This window comes from Periophthalmus magnuspinnatus, chromosome 19, assembly GCF_009829125.3.
Source record: "Periophthalmus magnuspinnatus isolate fPerMag1 chromosome 19, fPerMag1.2.pri, whole genome shotgun sequence".
Classification (NCBI taxonomy): domain Eukaryota; kingdom Metazoa; phylum Chordata; class Actinopteri; order Gobiiformes; family Gobiidae; genus Periophthalmus; species Periophthalmus magnuspinnatus.
The window spans coordinates 22,794,251-22,815,537 of record NC_047144.1 but is presented as its reverse complement, the minus strand read 5'-3'; the positions used below and the strand labels follow the sequence as shown (position 1 = coordinate 22,815,537).

The window sequence follows — 21,287 nt, the reverse complement described above, 5'->3', positions numbered from 1 at the left end:
TGAGCAGGTATTTATGCTAAGAAGTCACAGATATTACACAGATATAAGGCCACATGGGAATATAAAAGAAAGTACTACCATTTAATGTTGAAAATAACATATTGTCTAAAAGTATTTTTTATTATCGTGGTATCGGAATCAGTATTGTGTATAGAGTGTTTCTTGGTAAAATTGAAGTTTGAGCATTTTTGACAAGTCATTAGTCACTGGAGCACTTCTGGATCGGTGTCATGAGTCAGGAAAAGGATAGGACGTTTTCCAAATCCCATTACACACAATTACAATTCCTCAGATTATTCCCAGATCCTCCGTAATCTTTCCTGGATTTCGCCCAGAGAAACTGACAGATGGTGGAATGTAAGTTGAGCCCTAGCCTTTTTTTTTGAGATTTGACTTTATCTTGGCCAAAAGATCAAGTACTTAAAATACTTAAAAGGGCCCATGTTACACAATTCTCTGATCTGCGTTATGCTGTTTCCTCATCACAAACATACCTGGAGTTTTAAAAGAAAAATTCAATTCTGTCAACTGGACAAAAGGTTTTTTCGGTGAAGACGTTTCTCTGCTCATCCAAGACTCTTCTCCAGTTCTGATGGACACTGCCTTATGTAAAAACGTATGCAAAACCTCGAGCCACAAACAAAGTAATTCAGTGTAGTGAAGAGTGCAGTGAGTGTTATATCGGAGAAACAAAACAGCCACTTCAGCAGAGGATGTACCACCACCGGCGTGAGAGCAGCTCAGGACTCCAATCTACTGTTCATCTCCATCTCAAAGCCTCTGAACACTCCTTTGAAGACAGCGAACAAGCGGCTTGGATGAGAGGCAAAACGTCTTCACTCAAAAAACTTTTTATCCGGTTGACAGAATTGAACTCGTTTACAACGCGTCATACCTCGCGTTTGTGTTGTGCACCCGTCTCCATCTCAAACCAGCTCGCTTGTATACGTTTACTCCCCGCTCGTGCACAGGTGCCTCGACTGCTCCACACCTGGGATCGGAGCAGAGGCGTCAAGTAGGAGGAGATTGTCATGGCAACAAGCTTAATGCGAATTTAAAAACTGCGGCGACAAAAGTCTCACTAAAAACATGTGAGAGCAACACAATAAAACAAACAAAAAACTCCATTCCACTTGAGCCCCATGACACAAGTTTAACACACAAACCCTGCATATTGAACCTGTGTTCTTTTCTCAAACAGAAAAGACTCCGCTCCACTTTGTGATGTCACCATGTGGTAATAAAGGAAGTGCTCCACTGTGTTTTTAAACTCCATACGCCTTCACTAGAATCATTTGGATGATTTCTGTGCTGGAATTGCCAATTTCTACAAAACTAAAGATAAAACGTAGCTGTTAACTTGAAAAGTACCGCTTCATGACATCACAAGGTGGAACAGAGCATTTTTGGAGATGTAGACAAAATAATAATAAAGGGTTTTGTGTCATATAGGACCTTTAAATCTCAGTAGTACTAAAGTTGTGTCCTGCATTTGACCCATCCTCCAGGAGCAGAACATGCAAACTCCACAGAGGTCTATGATGTGGGAATCAAACCTGTGACCTCGTTGTTGTGAGGCGAACACCTCTGTCCCTGTTCTGTGTACTACTGTGTACTCCTGTGTACCTGTGCAGTATTTGTATATGTACTGTGTACTGGTGTGTACTTTTGCAGTATCTGCGAGATAGGTAGAGTAATGATTAACTGACACTCGTCGTAAAACCAACAGAGTCCGGACTTTAGTTCAGAATGAGACCAGACTGATCCACGCATCAAATCGCTCTGGTGAGTCCCAAAAACTAGACTTAGACAGGGTTTAGTCTTGGTTTAGTCCTGGTTCAGTCCTGGTTTAGTCCAAGTTTAGACCTGGTTCAGAACTGGCTTAGTCCTGCTATAGTCCTGTTTTAGTCTTAGTTTAGTATGGTTTTAGTCCTGGTTCAGACCTGATTCATTCCTGGCTTAGTCCTGGTTTAGAACTTATTCAGACCTAGTTTAATTCTGGTTTAGTCCTGGTTTAGTTCTGGTTCAGTCCTGGTTTAGTCCTGGCACAGTTCTGGTTTAGTCCTGGCACAGTTCTCATTTAGTCCTGGTTTAGTCCTGGTTTAGTCCTGGTTTAGTCCTGGATATGTCCTGTTTAGTCCTGTTTTAGTCCTGGTTCAGATCTAGTTTAGTCTTGGTTTCATCCTGTTCTGGTCCTGCTTTAGTTCTAGTATTATCCTGGTTAAGTCCTGGTTTATTCCTGGTCTAGTCCTGGTTTAGTCCTGGTTTTGACCTGGTTTAGTCCTAGTATTATTCTGGTTTATTCCTGGTTTTGTCCTGGTTTTAATCCTGGGTTTGACCTGGTTTAGTCCTATTTTTGTCTTACCTTCTTCAGTTGTTTATGAGAGAATCTGATCGATGTATTTTAATCATTTACTGCTTGACCTGGTCCTCACATGACCTTTGACCCCACGCTGTCCTTGCAAGACCTTTGACCCCACACAGTCCTCACACAACCTTTGACCCAGTCCATGGTCAGCGACACCACCGTGACACTTAGGGATTATTTTGGACAAACTGAGACTTTTTAACTTTATAAATCACATTTACTGTTGTGACCAAAATCTCCACTGTTTCACATGGAGATAGGACTACGTTTCCCATCATGCCTCTGGGCTCCTGGGTGTGGATGGACAGGTGATGGACAGATGAATGGACAGGTGAAAACTTGGATCTGCTGTAGGGATGCACCGATACCAATACTGGTGTTGAATATTGATGCCAATACTGGAAAAATTATCTGGATTGGGTATCGGTTCCATGATATTAGTTCAGTCGATATATCGGTTGGGTCTAACACTATTTACATTCTGATTTTGGCCTAGAACATCCCATAATATTTGATCTTTTATTCATATGAAGCTGTTCTGTCGTGATTAACAGTTACATAACACTATTGTATCTCTTGTGTAATAATTTAACTGTTTTTTTGAGGAAATAAGTGTCATTTTTAGCCCCTACACTGGTATCGGTTAATATCGGGTACCAGCAGATACTCGGAGTTGAAGTATCGATATTGGAACTGAAAAAGCTGGATCGGTGCATCCCTAATCTGAAGGACTATATCTCCCATAATGCCTCTGGGCTCCTGTTTGTGGATGGACAGGTGGATGGACAGTTTCATGGATGTGAATGGAGAGACGATTGGACATGAGAATGGAAAGGTGAATGGACATGAGAATGGAAAGGTGAATGGACAGGTGGATGGACATGAGAATGGAAAGGTGAATGGACAGGTGGATGGACATGAGAATGGAAAGGTGAATGGACAGGTGGATGGAAAGGTGAATGGACGGGTGGATGGACAGGTGAATGGACAGGTGAATGGACAGGTGGATGCACAGGTGGATGGACAGGTGGATGCACAGGTGGATGGACAGGTGGATGCACAGGTGGATGGACAGGTGGACAGATGAATAGACAGGTGGATGGACGTGTGAATGGAAAGATGGACAGGTGGATGGACAGGGGAATGGAAAGATGGGCAGGTGGATGGATGTGAATGGAGAGATGAATGGACAGGTGGATGGACAGATGAACAGGTGGATGGACGGGTGAATGGAAAGATGGACAGATGGATGGACAGGTGAACACATGCATCTGCAGGACTACATTTCCCATAATGCCTCGGTTATGTACAGTCTATGGTTGTGTTCCTCAGGTGTAAATCCTTTTGAGGAAATCAGACTTTGGAGTAATCAGATTAGACAATCATTATTATGGTCATTGGTCCCTGTTTACTGCACAAACTAATCTGATACACCCGGTCACATGGGCCACTGAAGTTAATTAATGTTTTTTTTTATTTATTTATGTATTTTGGTTTGTTTTTTTGAAGATAAGTTGTGGAATATGTGAGTCAGTGTTCAATTTGAAATAACTGTAATTATGTATTTGCTTCATTTATTTCATTTTATTTTTCCCTTGTTAACACAAACAGAAATCAGATTACAGATAGTATATGCAGCGTGTGTGGACTGCGTTTCCCATAATGCCTCAGTGCCCCTGTTTGTGACCGGACAGGAGAATGGACAGGTGAATGATTGACCACAGGACCTTGACCCGAGGCTGAGTCCAGAAGGTTTTCTCTCACAGCTCAGAGTCCAGACACTACAGTTTACAGTCTGCAGTTTATAGACAGTGAAGGGCTGTCAAAAGTACTGAAAACCAGATACTAATCGATACTAGAACTAGTACTGAAACTAAATACTTTTTAGTCTTTTCCTAAGTATCAAGATTGAGTTTGGAATTTTAATCTCATGACAGCATGAGTACAGTCCATGAGTCCAGCACAAATGTTTCATTTATGAGATGCTTCGGTTTCATGTGGAGTTTTAGACTCTGTTTCAATCTGGTTCTTTGAAGGCTGGTTTAGTCCTGGTTTAGTCCTGGTTTAGTCCTGGTTTAATCCTGGTTTAGTCCTGGTTTAGTCCTGGTTTAGTCCTGGTTTAGTCCTGGTTTAGACCTGGTTTAGTCCTGGTTTAGTCCTGGTTTAGTCCTGGCTTAGCCCTATTTTAGTCCTGGTTTAGTCCTGGTTCAGTCCTGGTTTAGACCTGGTTTAGTCCTGGTTTAGTGCTGGTTTAGTCCTGGTTTAGTCCTGGTTTAGTCCTGGTTTAGTCCTGGTTTAATCCTGGTTTAGTCCTGGTTTAGTCCTGGTTTAGTCCTGGTTTAGTCCTGGTTTAGACCTGGTTTAGTCCTGGTTTAGTCCTGGTTTAGTCCTGGCTTAGCCCTATTTTAGTCCTGGTTTAGTCCTGGTTCAGTCCTGGTTTAGACCTGGTTTAGTCCTGGTTTAGTGCTGGTTTAGTCCTGGTTTAGTCCTGGTTTAGTCCTGGTTTAGTCTTGGTTTAGTCTTGATTTAGTCCTGGTTTAGTCCTGGTTTAGTCTTGATTTAGTCTTGGTTTAGACCTGGTTTAGTCCTGGTTCGGTCCTGTTCATCTTCAAAGGTTAAACATTTTCTTCTTTAAACTTGTGATTCTCTTTGTTCCATTTTGATTTGATCATATTTGGCCCTCGCCACTCACGAAGTGATGGCGAGGGGCATTGTTCTTCCTGGGTTTCTTCTTCTTATTATTGGCCCTCGCCACTCACGAAGTGATGGCGAGGGGCATTGTTCTTCCTGGGTTTCTTCTTCTTCTTATTATTATTGGCCCTCGCCACTCACGAAGTGATGGCGAGGGGCATTGTTCTTCCTGGGTTTCTTCTTCTTATTATTATTATTTTTTTTCCCCCCCTGGGATCGCAATTTTCACCCCCTGAACGTCAACGAAAAGTCTCACATGGGGGTATCAAATCGACCGGCTTGGCAAAAAATTCAAGAAAATATGCATCACGAAAATGACCCACACACACTGGCTCGACAGCGCCACCTAGAAAATTCAAAATTTTAAAATGAATTGGGAGCCGACACGCATTTTTCGCCCTAGCTTGACGAAATTCACACCAGTGATAGAGCTCATGGAGACAAGCAAAAAAGCCAATCATAGTGCGGCCCTAGGACGGACAGGAAGTCGGCTATATTGAATCGAAAATTCGCCAAATTTTTCGCAGCGTGTTTTCAAAACGCTACTAGTCTCAGGTTTTTGGTCCAAATGAGCTCAGATTTCACATGTCACATCCACACACATGGGTTTTCAAAAGTTATCCACGTTTTCTCCAAATTCTACACGGTTCGCCCGTACGCCGCCACCGAAATATGCCTTCGTTTCCTGTTTTTTCGATGTCCTCTCACGACCACAGGCATTGCCCTACAGAGCTCACATTCACATCACATATGTGTGATTGGGGCATGAGTGGAATGCAATATTAATTTTAATCAAAATGAACACTATAGCGCCCCCTACCAAAGGGGTGAAATGCAAACATTATCGGATTCCTACGAAATTCGGGAAATAAATTGGGGGCATGACGTGGACCAAAAAATAATATTACGGGCATAGGTCATTTTTCACACTTGGCCACCAGGGGCGCAAAGACTCCAAAAAAAATCATTTAAAAATTCCTGACACGCACATGCATTGGTCAACACAGCTCAAATTCACATCACACGTGTGATGTGAGGGTATTAATAAAATGGATTATTAATTGTAATAAAAATGAACACTATAGCGCCCCCTACCATAGGGGTGAAACGCCAACATTATCGGATTCCTACGAAATTCGGGGAATAAATCAGTGGCATCACAAGAAACAAAAAATTACATTATGGCCATGACTCATTTTCCACGGTTGGCCACCAGGGGCGCAAATACTAAAAAAAAATCATTAAAAAATTTCTTACACGCACATACATGGTTCTAGACAGCTGAAATTCTCATCACACATGTGATATCAGGGTATTAATAGAATGCACTATTAATTGTTATGTAAATGAACACTATAGCGCCCCCTACAGTATTGGTAAAATACACAACTTTGTCCGATTGGCATGAAACTTGGGGAGATAATTGGGGGCATTAAAAGGGTCAAAAAAGTCAATTACACCATACCTGTATTATGTACGTGGTTGCCGGTGCAAAGCCACAGACCCCTCTCATATAGAGTCAGGGCCACACAGCCCAGGGCCACACTGCATATTAACATTGTTCTTCGTTTTTCTGCCAAAACAATCGCATTTTTCACCCCTTGAACATTCACGAAAAGTCTCACATGGGGGTATAGAATCGACCGGCTCTGCGAAAAATTTCATAAAATTGGTGTCGGGAAAATGTCCCATGCCCCCTGACTCGACGGCGCCACCTAAAAATTCACGCCTATGGGAGAGGAGCCTGGTTTATTTTGGAAAACACACACAAAAATCAGAACAGTGACACAGGATGGGGGGACAAGCATAAAAATGAATTGAAGCACTGCTCTATGACAGACAGGAAGTCGGCCATTTTGGATCAAAAATTCGCCACTTCATTCGCAGCGTGTTTTCAAAACGCTACTAGTCTCAGGTTTTTGGTCCAAATGAGCTCAGATTTCACATGCCGCATCCAGACACATGGGTTTTCAAAAGTTATCCACGTTTTCTCCAAATTCCACACGGTTCGCCCGTACGCCGCCACCGAAATACGCCTTCGTTTCCTGTTTTTTCGATGTCCTCTCACGACCACAGGCATTGCCCTACACAGCTCACATTCACATCACATATGTGTGATTGGGGCATGAATGGAATGCAATATTAATTTTAATCAAAATGAACACTATAGCGCCCCCTACCATAGGGGTGAAACGCCAACATTATCGGATTCTTACGAAATTCGGGGAATAAATCAGTGGCATCACAAGAAACAAAAAATTACATTATGGCCATTAGTCATTTTCCACGGTTGGCCACCAGGGGTGCAAATACTACAAAAAAAATCATTAAAAAATTTCTTACACGCACATACATGGTTCTAGACAGCTGAAATTCTCATCACACATGTGATATCAGGGTATTAATAGAATGCACTATTAATTGTTATGTAAATGAACACTATAGCGCCCCCTACAGTATTGGTAAAATACACAACTTTGTCCGATTGGCATGAAACTTGGGGAGATAATTGGGGGCATTAAAAGGGTCAAAAAAGTCAATTACACCATACCTGTATTATGTACGTGGTTGCCGGTGCAAAGCCACAGACCCCTCTCATATAGAGTCAGGGCCACACAGCTCAGGGCCACACTGCATATTAACATTGTTCTTCGTTTTTCCGCCAAAACAATCGCATTTTTCACCCCCTGAACATTCACGAAAAGTCTCACATGGGGGTATAGGATCGACCGGCTCGGCAAAAAAATTCATAAAATTGGTTTCGGGAAAATGTCCCATGCCCCCTGACTCGACAGCGCCACCTAAAATTTCACCCCTATGGGAGAGGAGCCTGGTTTATTTTGGAAAACACACACAAAAATCAGAACAGTGATAGAGAATGGGGGGACAAGCATAAATATGAATTGAAGCACTGCTCTATGACAGACAGGAAATCGGCCATTTTGGATAAAAAATTTGCCGCTTCATTCGCAGCGTGTTTTCAAAACGCTACTAGTCTCAGGTTTTTGGTCCAAATGAGCTCAGATTTCACATGCCGCATCCAGACACATGGGTTTTCAAAAGTTAACCACGTTTTCTCCAAATTCCACACGGTTCGCCCGTACGCCGCCATCGAAATACGTCTTCGTTTCCTGTTTTTTCAATGTCCTCTCACGACCACAGGCATTGCCCTACAGAGCTCACATTCACATCACATATGCAAGATTGGGCCTTGAATGGAATGCAATATTAATTTTAATCAAAATGAACACTATAGCGCCCCCTACCATAGAGGTGAAATGCCAACATTATCCAATTCCTATGAAATTTGGGGCATCAATTCATGGTCTCAGAAGAAACAAAAAATTACATTAGGGCCATGGGTTATTTTCCACTGTTGGCCACCAGGGGCGCAATGAATTGAAAAGAAATTGGCACTTGGCACTTTGACTTGCATGTCTATGAATTATATCTACTCCTAGGTTTTTCATCCGAATTACATCAAACTCCACATACAGCATGTACATATGTCGATTGTCAATAATCATCCACGTTTTGGGGATATTCTTTATGGTTCATGAGTAGGATGCCCTCAAAATATGACTTCGTCATTGGATTTAAATTCCTACACGACTTTTCCTTAAGTGCAAATGAAACCTATCTAGTCCTAGGTTTTTCATCCAAATTTCCTCAAACTCCACATACAGCATGTACACATGATTATTGTCAATAATCATCCACGTTTTGGGGATATTCTTTCTGGTTTATGCACAGCACACTGTCAAAATATGACTGCTTTCCTGCATATTTGATTCCCTCTCACAGACACGTGGATCAGACTAAAAAGCTCAAATTCTAATCACTGATGCGGATTAAAACTGAATAGAGAAACATTATAAACATGTGGCCAGTGACCTCCATAGCGCCCCCTACTGTACAGGTAAAAAACTCAACTTTGTCCGATTGGCATGAAAGTTGGTGATATCATTGTGGACCTCAAAAGAGGCAAAAAAGTCCATTACACCATACCTGTATTGTGCACGAGGTTGCCGGTTCAACGCCGTGGACCTCCATTATAATGTGTTGGTCACACATATTTATATAGAAACTGTGTGAAGGGGGCAGATTGCAGCCGTGGGGTGGGCAGGCGGGGAAAATGGTGCGTGGGGGCGGTGGCCGGCCCCGGGCGGTCGCATGGGGGGGCGGTCGCGCGGGGGGCGAGGGCCATCATCGCCGCTTGCGGCTTTAATTATTATTTTTTTTCCCCCCCTGGGATCGCAATTTTCACCCCCTGAACGTCAACGAAAAGTCTCACATGGGGGTATCAAATCGACCGGCTTGGCAAAAAATTCAAGAAAATATGCATCACGAAAATGACCCACACACACTGGCTCGACAGCGCCACCTAGAAAATTCAAAATTTTAAAATGAATTGGGAGCCGACACGCATTTTTCGCCCTAGCTTGACGAAATTCACACCAGTGATAGAGCTCATGGAGACAAGCAAAAAAGCCAATCATAGTGTGGCCCTAGGACGGACAGGAAGTCGGCTATATTGAATCGAAAATTCGCCAAATTTTTCGCTGCGTGTTTTCAAAACGCTACTAGTCTCAGGTTTTTGGTCCAAATGAGCTCAGATTTCACATGCCACATCCAGACACATGGGTTTTCAAAACTTATCCACGTTTTCTCCAAATTCCACACGGTTCGCCCGTACGCCGCCACCGAAATACGCCTTCGTTTCCTGTTTTTTCGATGTCCTCTCACGACCACAGGCATTGCCCTACAGAGCTCACATTCACATCACATATGCGAGATTGTGGCATGAGTGGAATGCAATATTAATTTTAATCAAAATGAACACTATAGCGCCCCCTACCATAGGGGTGAAACAAAAACATTATCGGATTCCTACGAAATTCGGGAAATAAATTGGGGGCATGACGTGGACCAAAAAATAATATTACGGGCATAGGTCATTTTTCACACTTGGCCACCAGGGGCGCAAAGACTCCAAAAAAAATCATTTAAAAATGCCTGACACGCACATGCATTGGTCTACACAGCTCAAATTCACATCACACGTGTGATGTGAGGGTATTAATAAAATGGATTATTAATTGTAATAAAAATGAACACTATAGCGCCCCCTACCATAGGGGTGAAACGCCAACATTATCGGATTCCTACGAAATTCGGGGAATAAATCAGTGGCATCACAAGAAACAAAAAATTACATTATGGCCATGACTCATTTTCCACGGTTGGCCACCAGGGGCGCAAATACTAAAAAAAAAATCATAAAAAAATTTCTGACACGCACATGCATTGGTCTACACAGCTCAAATTCACATCACATGTGTGATGTGAGGGTATTAATAAAATTGATTATTAATTGTAATAAAAATGAACACTATAGCGCCCCCTACCATAGGGGTGAAACGCCAACATTATCGGATTCCTACGAAATTCGGGGAATAAATCAATGGCATCAGAAGAAACAAAAAAATACATTATGGCCATGAGTCATTTTCCACGGTTGGCCACCAGGGGCGCAAATACTAAAAAAAAATCATTAAAAAATTTCTGACACGCACATACATGGTTCTAGACAGCTGATATTCTCATCACACATGTGATATCAGGGTATTAATAGAATGCACTATTAATTGTTATGTAAATGAACACTATAGCGCCCCCTACAGTATTGGTAAAATACACAACTTTGTCCGATTGGCATGAAACTTGGGGAGATAATTGGGGGCATTAAAAGGGTCAAAAAAAGTCAATTACACCATACCTGTATTATGTACACAGTTGCCGGTGCAAAGCCACAGACCCCTCTCATATGGAGTCAGGGCCACACAGCCCAGGGCCACACTGCATATTAACATTGTTCTTCGTTTTTCTGCCAAAACAATCGCATTTTTCACCCCTTGAACATTCACGAAAAGTCTCACATGGGGGTATAGAATCGACCGGCTCTGCGAAAAATTTAATAAAATTGGTGTCGGCAAAATGTCCCATGCCCCCTGACTCGACGGCGCCACCTAAAATTTCACCCCTATGGGAGAGGAGCCTGGTTTATTTTGGAAAACACACACAAAAATCAGAACAGTGATAGAGAATGGGGGGACAAGCATAAATATGAATTGAAGCACTGCTCTATGACAGACAGGAAGTCGGCTATATTGAATCGAAAATTCGCCAAATTTTTCGCTGCGTGTTTTCAAAACGCTACTAGTCTCAGGTTTTTGGTCCAAATGAGCTCAGATTTCACATGCCACATCCAGACACATGGGTTTTCAGAAGTTATCCACGTTTTCTCCGAATTCCACACGGTTCGCCCGTACACCGCCACCGAAATACGCCTTCGTTTCCTGTTTTTTCTATGTCCTCTCACGACCACAGGCATTGCCCTACAGAGCTCACATTCACATCACATATGTGTGATTGGGGCATGAATGGAATGCAATAATAATTTTAATCAAAATGAACACTATAGCGCCCCCTACAGTATTGGTAAAATACACAACTTTGTCCGATTGGCATGAAACTTGGGGAGATAATTGTGGGCATTAAAAGGGTCAAAAAAGTCCATTACACCATACCTGTATTATGTACACGGTTGCCGGTGCAAAGCCACAGACCCCTCTCATATAGAGTCAGAGCCACACAGCTCAGGGCCACACTGCATATTAACATTGTTCTTCGTTTTTCCGCCAAAACAATCGCATTTTTCACCCCCTGAACAGTCACAAAAAGTCTCACATGGGGGTATAGGATCAACCGGCTTGGTGAAAAATTTCATAAAATTGGTGTCGGGAAAATGTCCCATGCCCCCTGACTCGACGGCGCCACCTAAAAATTCACCCCTATGGGAGAGGAGCCTGGTTTATTTTGGAAAACACACACAAAAATCAGAACAGTGATAGAGAATGGGAGGACAAGCATAAATATGAATTGAAGCACTGCTCTATGACAGACAGGAAGTCGGCTATATTGAATCGAAAATTCGCCAAATTTTTCGCTGCGTGTTTTCAAAACGCTACTAGTCTCAGGTTTTTGGTCCAAATGAGCTCAGATTTCACATGCCACATCCAGACACATGGGTTTTCAGAAGTTATGCACGTTTTCTCCAAATTCCACACGGTTCGCCCGTACGCCGCCACCGAAAACGCCTTCGTTTCCTGTTTTTTCGATGTCCTCTCACGACCACAGGCATTGCCCTACAGAGCTCACATTCACATCACATATGCGAGATTGGGGCATGAATGGAATGCAATATTAATTTTAATAAAAATGAACACTATAGCGCCCCCTACCATAGGGGTGAATCGCCAATATTATCGGATTCCTTCGAAATTCGGGGAATAAATCGACGGCATCAGAAGAAACAAAAAAATTACATTATGGCCATGAGTCATTTTCCACATTTGGCCACCAGGGGCGCAAACACTCCAAAAAAAAATCATTTAAAAATTTCTTACATGCACATACATGGTTCTAGACAGCTGAAATTCTCATCACAAATGTGATATCAGGGTATTAATAGAATGCACTATTAATTGTTATCTAAATGAACACTATAGCGCCCACTACAGTATTGGTAAAATACTCAACTTTGTCCGATTGGCATAAAACTTGGGGAGATAATTTTGGGCATTAAAAGAGGCAAAAAAGTCCATTACACCATACCTGTATTATGTACATGGTTGCCGCCTTGCACAGCCATTGTAATGTGTTGGTTACACATATTTATATAGAAAGGGGGGCGGATTGCAGCCGTGGGGTGGCCAGGCGGGGAAAATGGTGCGTGGGGGCGGTGGCCGGCCCCGGGCGGTCGCATGGGGGGGCGGTCGCGCGGGGGGCGAGGGCCATCATCGCCGCTTGCGGCTTTAATTATTATTATTTTTTTTCTCCCCCTGGGATCGCAATTTTCACCCCCTGAACGTCAACGAAAAGTCTCACATGGGGGTATCAAATCGACCGGCTTGGCAAAAAATTCAAGAAAATATGCATCACGAAAATGACCCACACACACTGGCTCGACAGCGCCACCTAGAAAATTCAAAATTTTAAAATGAATTGGGAGCCGACATGCATTTTTCGCCTTAGCTTGACGAAATTCACACCAGTGATAGAGCTCATGGAGACAAGCAAAAAAGCCAATCATAGTGTGGCCCTAGGACGAACAGGAAGTTGGCTATATTGAATCGAAAATTCGCCAAATTTTTCGCAGCGTGTTTTCAAAACGCTACTAGTCTCAGGTTTTTGGTCCAAATGAGCTCAGATTTCACATGCCACATCCAGACACATGGGTTTTCAGAAGTTATCCACGTTTTCTCCAAATTCCACATGGTTCGCCCGTACGCCGCCACCGAAATACGCCTTCGTTTCCTGTTTTTTCGATGTCCTCTCACGACCACAGGCATTGCCCTACAGAGCTCACATTCACATCACATATGCGAGATTGTGGCATGAGTGGAATGCAATATTAATTTTAATCAAAATGAACACTATAGCGCCCCCTACCATAGGGGTGAAACGCAAACATTATCGGATTCCTACGAAATTCGGGAAATAAATTGGGGGCAAGACGTGGACCAAAAAATAATATTACGGGCATAGGTCATTTTTCACACTTGGCCACCAGGGGCGCAAAGACTCCAAAAAAAATCATTGAAAAATGCCTGACACGCACATGCATTGGTCTACACAGCTCAAATTCACATCACACGTGTGAAATGAGGGTATTAATAAAATGGATTATTAATTGTAATAAAAATGAACACTATAGCGCCCCCTACCATAGGGGTGAAACACCAACATTATCGGATTCCTACGAAATTCGGGAAATAAATTGGGGGCATGACGTGGACCAAAAAATAATATTATGGGCATAGGTTTTTTTTCACACTTGGCCACCGGGGGCGCAAAGACTCCAAATAAAATCATTTAAAAATGTCTGACACGCACATGCATTGGTCTACACAGCTCAAATTAAAATCACCCATGTGATATGAGGGTATTAATAAAATGGATTATTAATTGTAATAAAAATGAACACTATAGCGCCCCCTACCATAGGGGTGAAACGCCAACATTATCGGATTCCTACGAAATTCGGGGAATAAATCAGTGACATCAGAAGAAACAAAAAATGACATTATGGCCATGAGCCATTTTCCACGGTTGGCCACCAGTGGCGCAAATACTAAAAAAAAAATCATAAAAACATTTCTGACACGCACATGCATTGGTCTACACAGCTCCAATTCACATCACACGTGTGATGTGAGGGTATTAATAGAATGCACTATTAATTGTTATCTAAATGAACACTATAGCGCCCCTACAGTATTGGTAAAATACACAACTTTGTCCGATTGGCATGAAACTTGGGGAGATAATTGTGGGCATTAAAAGGGTCAAAAAAGTCCATTACACCATACCTGTATTATGTACACGGTTGCCGGTGCAAAGCCACAGACCCCTCTCATATAGAGTCAGAGCCACACAGCTCAGGGCCACACTGCATATTAACATTGTTCTTCGTTTTTCCGCCAAAACAATCGCATTTTTCACCCCCTGAACATTCACGAAAAGTCTCACATGGGGGTATAGAATCGACCGGCTCGGCAAAAAATTTCATAAAATTGGTGTCGTGAAACTGTCCCATGCCCCCTGACTCGACAGCGCCACCTAAAAATTCACCCCTATGGGAGAGGAGCCTGGTTTATTTTGGAAAACACACACAAAAAGCAGAACAGTGATAGAGAATGGGGGGACAAGCATAAAAATGAATTGAAGCACTGCTCTATGACAGACAGGAAGTCGGCCATTTTGGATCAAAAATTCGCCACTTCATTCGCAGCGTGTTTTCAAAACGCTACTAGTCTCAGGTTTTTGGTCCAAATGAGCTCAGATTTCACATGCCACATCCAGACACATGGGTTTTCAAAAGTTATCCACGTTTTCTCCGAATTCCACACGGTTCGCCCGTACGCCGCCACCGAAATACGCCTTCGTTTCCTGTTTTTTCAATGTCCTCTCACGACCACAGGCATTGCCCTACAGAGCTCACATTCACATCACATATGCAAGATTGGGCCTTGAATGGAATGCAATATTAATTTTAATCAAAATGAACACTATAGCGCCCCCTACCATAGAGGTGAAATGCCAACATTATCCAATTCCTATGAAATTTGGGGCATCAATTCATGGTCTCAGAAGAAACAAAAAATTACATTAGGGCCATGGGTTATTTTCCACTGTTGGCCACCAGGGGCGCAATGAATTGAAAAGAAATTGGCACTTGGCACTTTGACTTGCATGTCTATGAATCATATCTACTCCTAGGTTTTTCATCCGAATTACATCAAACTCCACATACAGCATGTACATATGTCGATTGTCAATAATCATCCACGTTTTGGGGATATTCTTTATGGTTCATGAGTAGGATGCCCTCAAAATATGACTTCGTCATTGGATTTAAATTCCTACACGACTTTTCCTTAAGTGCAAATGAAACCTATCTAGTCCTAGGTTTTTCATCCAAATTTCCTCAAACTCCACATACAGCATGTACACATGATTATTGTCAATAATCATCCACGTTTTGGGGATATTCTTTCTGGTTTATGCACAGCACACTGTCAAAATATGACTGCTTTCCTGCATATTTGATTCCCTCTCACAGACACGTGGATCAGACTAAAAAGCTCAAATTCTAATCACTGATGCGGATTAAAACTGTGAATAGAGAACCATTATAAATATGTGGCCAGTGACCTCCATAGCGCCCCCTACTGTACAGGTAAAAAACTCAACTTTGTCCGATTGGCATGAAAGTTGGTGATATCATTGTGGACCTCAAAAGAGGCAAAAAAGTCCATTACACCATACCTGTATTGTGCACGAGGTTGCCGGTTCAACGCCGTGGACCTCCATTATAATGTGTTGGTCACACATATTTATATAGAAACTGTGTGAAGGGGGGCGGATTGCGGCCGTGGGGTGGCCGGGCGGGGAAAATGGTGTGTGGGGGCAGTGGCCAGCCCCGGGCGGTTGCATGGGGGGGCGGTCGCATGGGGGGCGAGGGCCATCATCGCCGCTTGCGGCTTTAATTACTGTTATCGTTTGTTTGTGTTTATTTTATTATTATTTACATTTTTATAATTTTATATATATATTTTTTGCAGTGAGCACCGTTAATTTCCCTGATTGAAACTGAACTGTCAATCACTTCTAATGGAGTCCAATCAGAAAGCAGACGGGCTGACGGGGACGCAGCGGGAGGCGGGACTAAGGGCTCTCACACAGCGAACCGGCTACTCCCTCAAACAGGTGAGTGACAGGTGCTCCCTAAGACAGGTGAGAGACAGGTGCTCCCTCAGACAGGTGAGAGACAGGTGCTCCCTCAGACAGGTGAGACAGGTGCTCCATGAGACAGGTGAGAGACAGATCAAAACTAACATTACTGAACACAAACTCTTTTTGGAGCAGCAGTCAGAGGAGGTACACTTTAGATTAGCAGTAGTAGTATTGCAGTAGTATTTGCAATACTTTTCCAGTAGCATTTGCGTGATTCAAGAAAACAGTCAGAGGAGGCACAGTGTAGTTTAGCAGTATTACAGTAGTATTTGCAGTAGTATTTGCAGTACTTTTACTGCAGTACTTGTATATTTCAGGAGAATGGTCAGAGGAGGTACGGTGGACCTCCTCCAAACTGGGATGGACCTCCTCCAGAACGAGGCTCCGAGATCTTTGTGGGAAAACTGCCCCGAGACCTGTTTGAGGACGAGCTGGTACCACTGTGTGAGAAGGTAAAGTACAACTGATACAACTACTACTACTACTACTACTACTACTACTAGTACTACTGCCCCGAGACCTGTTTGAAGATGAGATATTTCTGGAGTTGTTTTGTTTCATACACACGTGTTTCATTAATTCTGCACATTTTGTCTGTCTCCCTTTAACTTTAATATCGGCAAATATCGGTTATTGGCCCAAACAGCAGGTCAAATATCGGTATCGGACTATTTCTGCGTTAGAAGTATAAGAACGATATGCAGGATTATCATTAACATTAACATCAGAATTCTGCTTGTCTCCTTTCCCATGTCTCTTTCCTGGTTCTGATCCTGGTCTTGGTTCTGGTTCTGGTCTTGCTCTTGGTCCTGGTCTTGGTTCCTGATCCCGGTCTTGGTCCTGTCCCTGGTCTCTGGTCTTGATCTTGCGCTTCGTCCTGGTCTTTGTCTTGGTCCTGGTCTTGATCTGGTCTCTGGTCTCAGTTTGGTCAGATCTATGAGGTGAGGATGATGATGGACTTTAACGGGAACAATCGTGGCTACGCTTTCGTCACCTTCGGCAGCCGCCAGGAGGCCAAGAACGCCATGAAGCAGCTCAACAACCACGAGATCAGGTCAGATGCCCTCCCACACTGCTCCTGTGCTCCTCCTGTGTGTCAGATGCCCTCTCTGTGTGTCAGATGCCCTCCCGTCCTCTTATATCCCTGTGTGTCACATGTGTCAAATACCTTCCCATTCTCTGCTCCGACACGGCGTTTGTCCCAGTGTAGAAAACTGACAACTCTAGTTTAGTCCTGTTTTAGTCCTGGTTTAAACCAGGTCTAGTCCTGGTCTAGTCCTGTTTTAGTCCTATTTTAGTCTATGTTTGGTCCTGTTTTAATCCTGTTTTAGTCCTGGTTTAGTCCTGGTTTAGTCCTGGTTTAGTCCTGGTTTAGTCCTGGTTTAAACCAGGTCTAATCCTGGTCTAGTCCTGTTTTAGTCCTATTTTAGTCTATGTTTGGTCCTGTTTTAATCCTGGTTTAGTCCTGATTTAGTCCTGGTTTAGTCCTGGTTTAGTCCTGGTTTAGTCCTGGTTTAGTCCTGGCTCAGTCCTATTTTAGTCCTGTTTTAGTCCTGTTTTAGTCCTGCTTTAGTCTTGGTTTAGTCTTGGTTTAGTCCTGTTTTAGTCCTGGTTTAGTCCTGCTTTAGTCCTGCTTTAGTCCTGCTTTAGTCCTGGTTTAGTCCTGGTTTAGTCCTGGTTTAGTCTTGGTTTAGTCTTGGTTTAGTCCTGCTTTAGTCCTGTTTTAGTCCTAGTTTAGTCCTGGTTTAGTCCTGGTTTAGTCCTGGTTTAGTCTTGGTTTAGTCCTGGTTTAGTCCTGCTTTAGTCCTGCTTTAGTCCTGCTTTAGTCTTGGTTTAGTCCTGGTTTAGTCCTGGTTTAGTCCTGGTTTAGTCCTGGTTTAGTCCTGGTTTAGTCTTGGTTTAGTCTTGGTTTAGTCCTGGTTTAGTCCTGGTTTAGTCTTGGTTTCGTCCTGGTTCAGTCTTGGTTTAGTCTTGGTTTAGTCCTGGTTTAGTCCTGGTTTAGCCCATGTTTAGTCCTGGTTTAGTCCTGGTTTAGTCCTGGTCTAGTCCTGGTCTAGTCCTGCTTTAGTCCTGCTTTAGTCCTGCTTTAGTCCTGTTTAGTCCTGTTTAATCCTGTTTAGTCCTGGTCTAGTCCTGGTTTAGTCCTGGTCTAGTCCTGGTCTAGTCCTTGCTCAGTCCTGCTTTAGTCCTGCTTTAGTCCTGGTTTAGTCCTGCTTTATTCTGGTCTAGTCCTGGTTTAGTCCTGCTTTAGTCCTGGTTTAGTCCTGGTTTAGTCCTGGTCTAGTCCTGGTTTAGTCCTGGTTTAGTCCTGGTTTAGTTCTGGTCTAGTCCTGGTCTAGTCCTGGTTTAGTCCTGGTCTAGTCCTGCTTTAGTCCTGGTTTAGTCCTGGTTTCGTCCTGGTTTAGTCCTGGTTTAGTCCTGGTCTAGTCCTGCTTTTGTCCTGCTTTAGTCCTGCTTAGTCCTGGTCTAGTCCTGGTCTAGTCCTGGTCTAATCCTGGTCTAGTCCTGCTTTAGTCCTGGTTTAGTCCTGCTTTAGTCCTGCTTTAGTCCTGCTTTAGTCCTGCTTTAGTCCTGCTTTAGTCCTGGTTTAGTCCTAGTTTAGTCCTGGTCTAGTCCTGCTTTAGTCCTGGTTTAGTCCTGGTTTAGTCCTGGTTTAGTCCTGCTTTAGTCCTGCTTTAGTCCTGCTTTAGTCCTGGTTTAGTCCTGGTCTAGTCCTGGTCTAGTCCTGGTCTAGTCCTGGTCTAGTCCTGCTTTAGTCCTGCCTCCCTCCTCAGACCTGGCAGACTTCTCGGCGTTTGTCCCAGCGTGGATAACTGCCGGCTCTTCGTGGGCGGGATCCCGAAGTGCAAACGTCGAGAGGAGATCCTGAGTGAGGTGTCAAAGGTCACGGAGGGGGTCAGTGATGTCATCGTTTACCCGAGCGCCGCCGACAAGACCAAGAACCGCGGTTTTGCCTTCGTCGAGTATCAGAGCCACAGAGCCGCCGCTATGGCCCGGAGGAAACTACTGCCAGGTACTAATCCTACGAGTACTACTAACACTACTACTGCTAGTACTACTACTGCAGTATCAGAGCCAGCCTGTACTGAACATGCGCAGAACAGTTTAAAATTACTTCATAAAACCCTTGGCTAATCAGCTTCAAAATAGCGTCCAAATGTGAGTCAACGGTGAATCTCCTCGTGTTCAGATGGCCGTGATTGACAGGTGGATTAGCCAATCAGAGACAGGCATGGTCCGTCAATATCAAAACAAATATGGCTGCTCAAGAGGAGAAAAGAAAGGACAAAATATCATACAGGACTGAAAAACATGGAGGATTTCTGCAGAATCAATGAGCAAATCACTATTCTCTGTTAATCTGAGGTAAGAGAAATGTCATTTTGTTTGTAAACGACTGTGGCCAATGAGCTCCTTCGTTTCACAAGCGTCACTGAAACGAACAAATCTGATTGGACGATCATGTTTGTTTCTGGCTCGAGATGCGACGGTGGGAGTGAGGACCAGACTGATATCTGTGTGTCTACAAAAATACAGACACATCAGTCTGGATTTACCAGGAAAGAGTTTTCACTGAACAACGACGTTCAGGTTTAGATAGAGTAAATAATGAGAGAGAGGGAGGGAGAGGGAGAGAGAGAGAGAGAGAGGGAGGGGGGGCGACAGAGAGTGAGGAAGAGGGAGAGAGGGGGGAGAAACAGAGAGAGGAAGACAGAGGGGAGGCAGAGAGAGAGAGGGGGAGAGAGACAGAGAGAAGAAGAGGAAGTGAGAGGGGGAGCAGAGAGAGGTAGAGGGAGAGAGGGGGGAAAGAAGAAGAGAGCGAGCTTCAGTAAATAATAAAAGGTGTTTAAACTTTCACTCAAATAAAGACTTTACTGTGTTTGTTTTAGACAAAGTTTTATGGTCTCACATCTTTATGAAACTTTTAAATCGCACTAGACCTGCTTTAGACCCGGTTTAGACCTGCTTTAGACCTGGTTCAGACCTGCTTTAGACCTGGTTTAGACCTGCTTTAGACCTGCTTTAGTCCTGGTTCGGACCTGCTTTAGACCTGCTTTAGACCTGCTTTAGACCTGCTTTAGACCTGCTTTAGTCCTGGTTCAGACCTGCTTTAGACCTGGTTTAGTCCTGCTTTAGACCTGCTTTAGACCTGGTTTAGACCTGGTTTAGTCCTGCTTTAGTCCTGGTTCAGACCTGCTTTAGACCTGGTTTAGTCCTGCTTTAGTCCTGGTTCAGACCTGCTTTAGACCTGGTTTAGTCCTGCTTTAGTCCTGTTTTAGTCCTGGTTCAGACCTGCTTTAGACCTGGTTTAGTCCTGGTTCAGACCTGCTTTAGACCTGGTTTAGTCCTGCTTTAGTCCTGCTTTAGTCCTGGTTCAGACCTGCTTTAGACCTGGTTTAGTCCTGCTTTAGTCCTGGTTCAGACCTGCTTTAGACCTGCTTTAGTCCTGCTTTAGTCCTGGTTCAGACCTGCTTTAGACCTTCTTTAGTCCTGGTTCAGACCTGCTTTAGACCTGCTTTAGTCCTGGTTCAGACCTGCTTTAGACCTGGTTTAGTCCTGGTTCAGACCTGCTTTAGACCTGGTTTAGTCCTGGTTCAGACCTGCTTTAGACCTGGTTTAGTCCTGCTTTAGTCCTGCTTTAGTCCTGGTTCAGACCTGCTTTAGACCTGGTTTAGTCCTGCTTTAGTCCTGGTTCAGACCTGCTTTAGACCTGCTTTAGTCCTGCTTTAGTCCTGGTTCAGACCTGCTTTAGACCTTCTTTAGTCCTGGTTCAGACCTGCTTTAGACCTGCTTTAGTCCTGGTTCAGACCTGCTTTAGACCTGGTTCAGACCTGGTTTAGACCTGGTTTAGACCTGGTTTAGTCCT

General features: G+C 43.6%; 2 protein-coding genes across 4 annotated transcripts in view; one reads left to right on the top strand and one right to left on the bottom strand.

Annotated features, from left to right (window-relative positions):
- The window catches only part of ptenb (phosphatase and tensin homolog B), a 128,653-nt gene that overhangs the window by 22,925 nt on the left and 84,441 nt on the right, over positions 1-21,287 (bottom strand). The gene's annotated exons all lie outside the window — the stretch shown is intronic.
- a1cf (apobec1 complementation factor) overlaps positions 1,738-21,287 on the top strand; it is a 32,335-nt gene continuing 12,785 nt past the window's right edge. For all 3 annotated transcript variants that reach the window (XM_033984494.2, XM_033984493.2, XM_055229765.1), the window contains exons 1-5: positions 1,738-1,785; positions 16,249-16,393; positions 16,738-16,872; positions 17,344-17,474; positions 19,195-19,433. In XM_033984494.2, the coding sequence (XP_033840385.1) occupies positions 16,298-16,393; positions 16,738-16,872; positions 17,344-17,474; positions 19,195-19,433 (601 nt within the window). In that variant the 5' untranslated portion in view covers positions 1,738-1,785; positions 16,249-16,297. The remainder of the gene's footprint in view (positions 1,786-16,248; positions 16,394-16,737; positions 16,873-17,343; positions 17,475-19,194; positions 19,434-21,287) is intronic.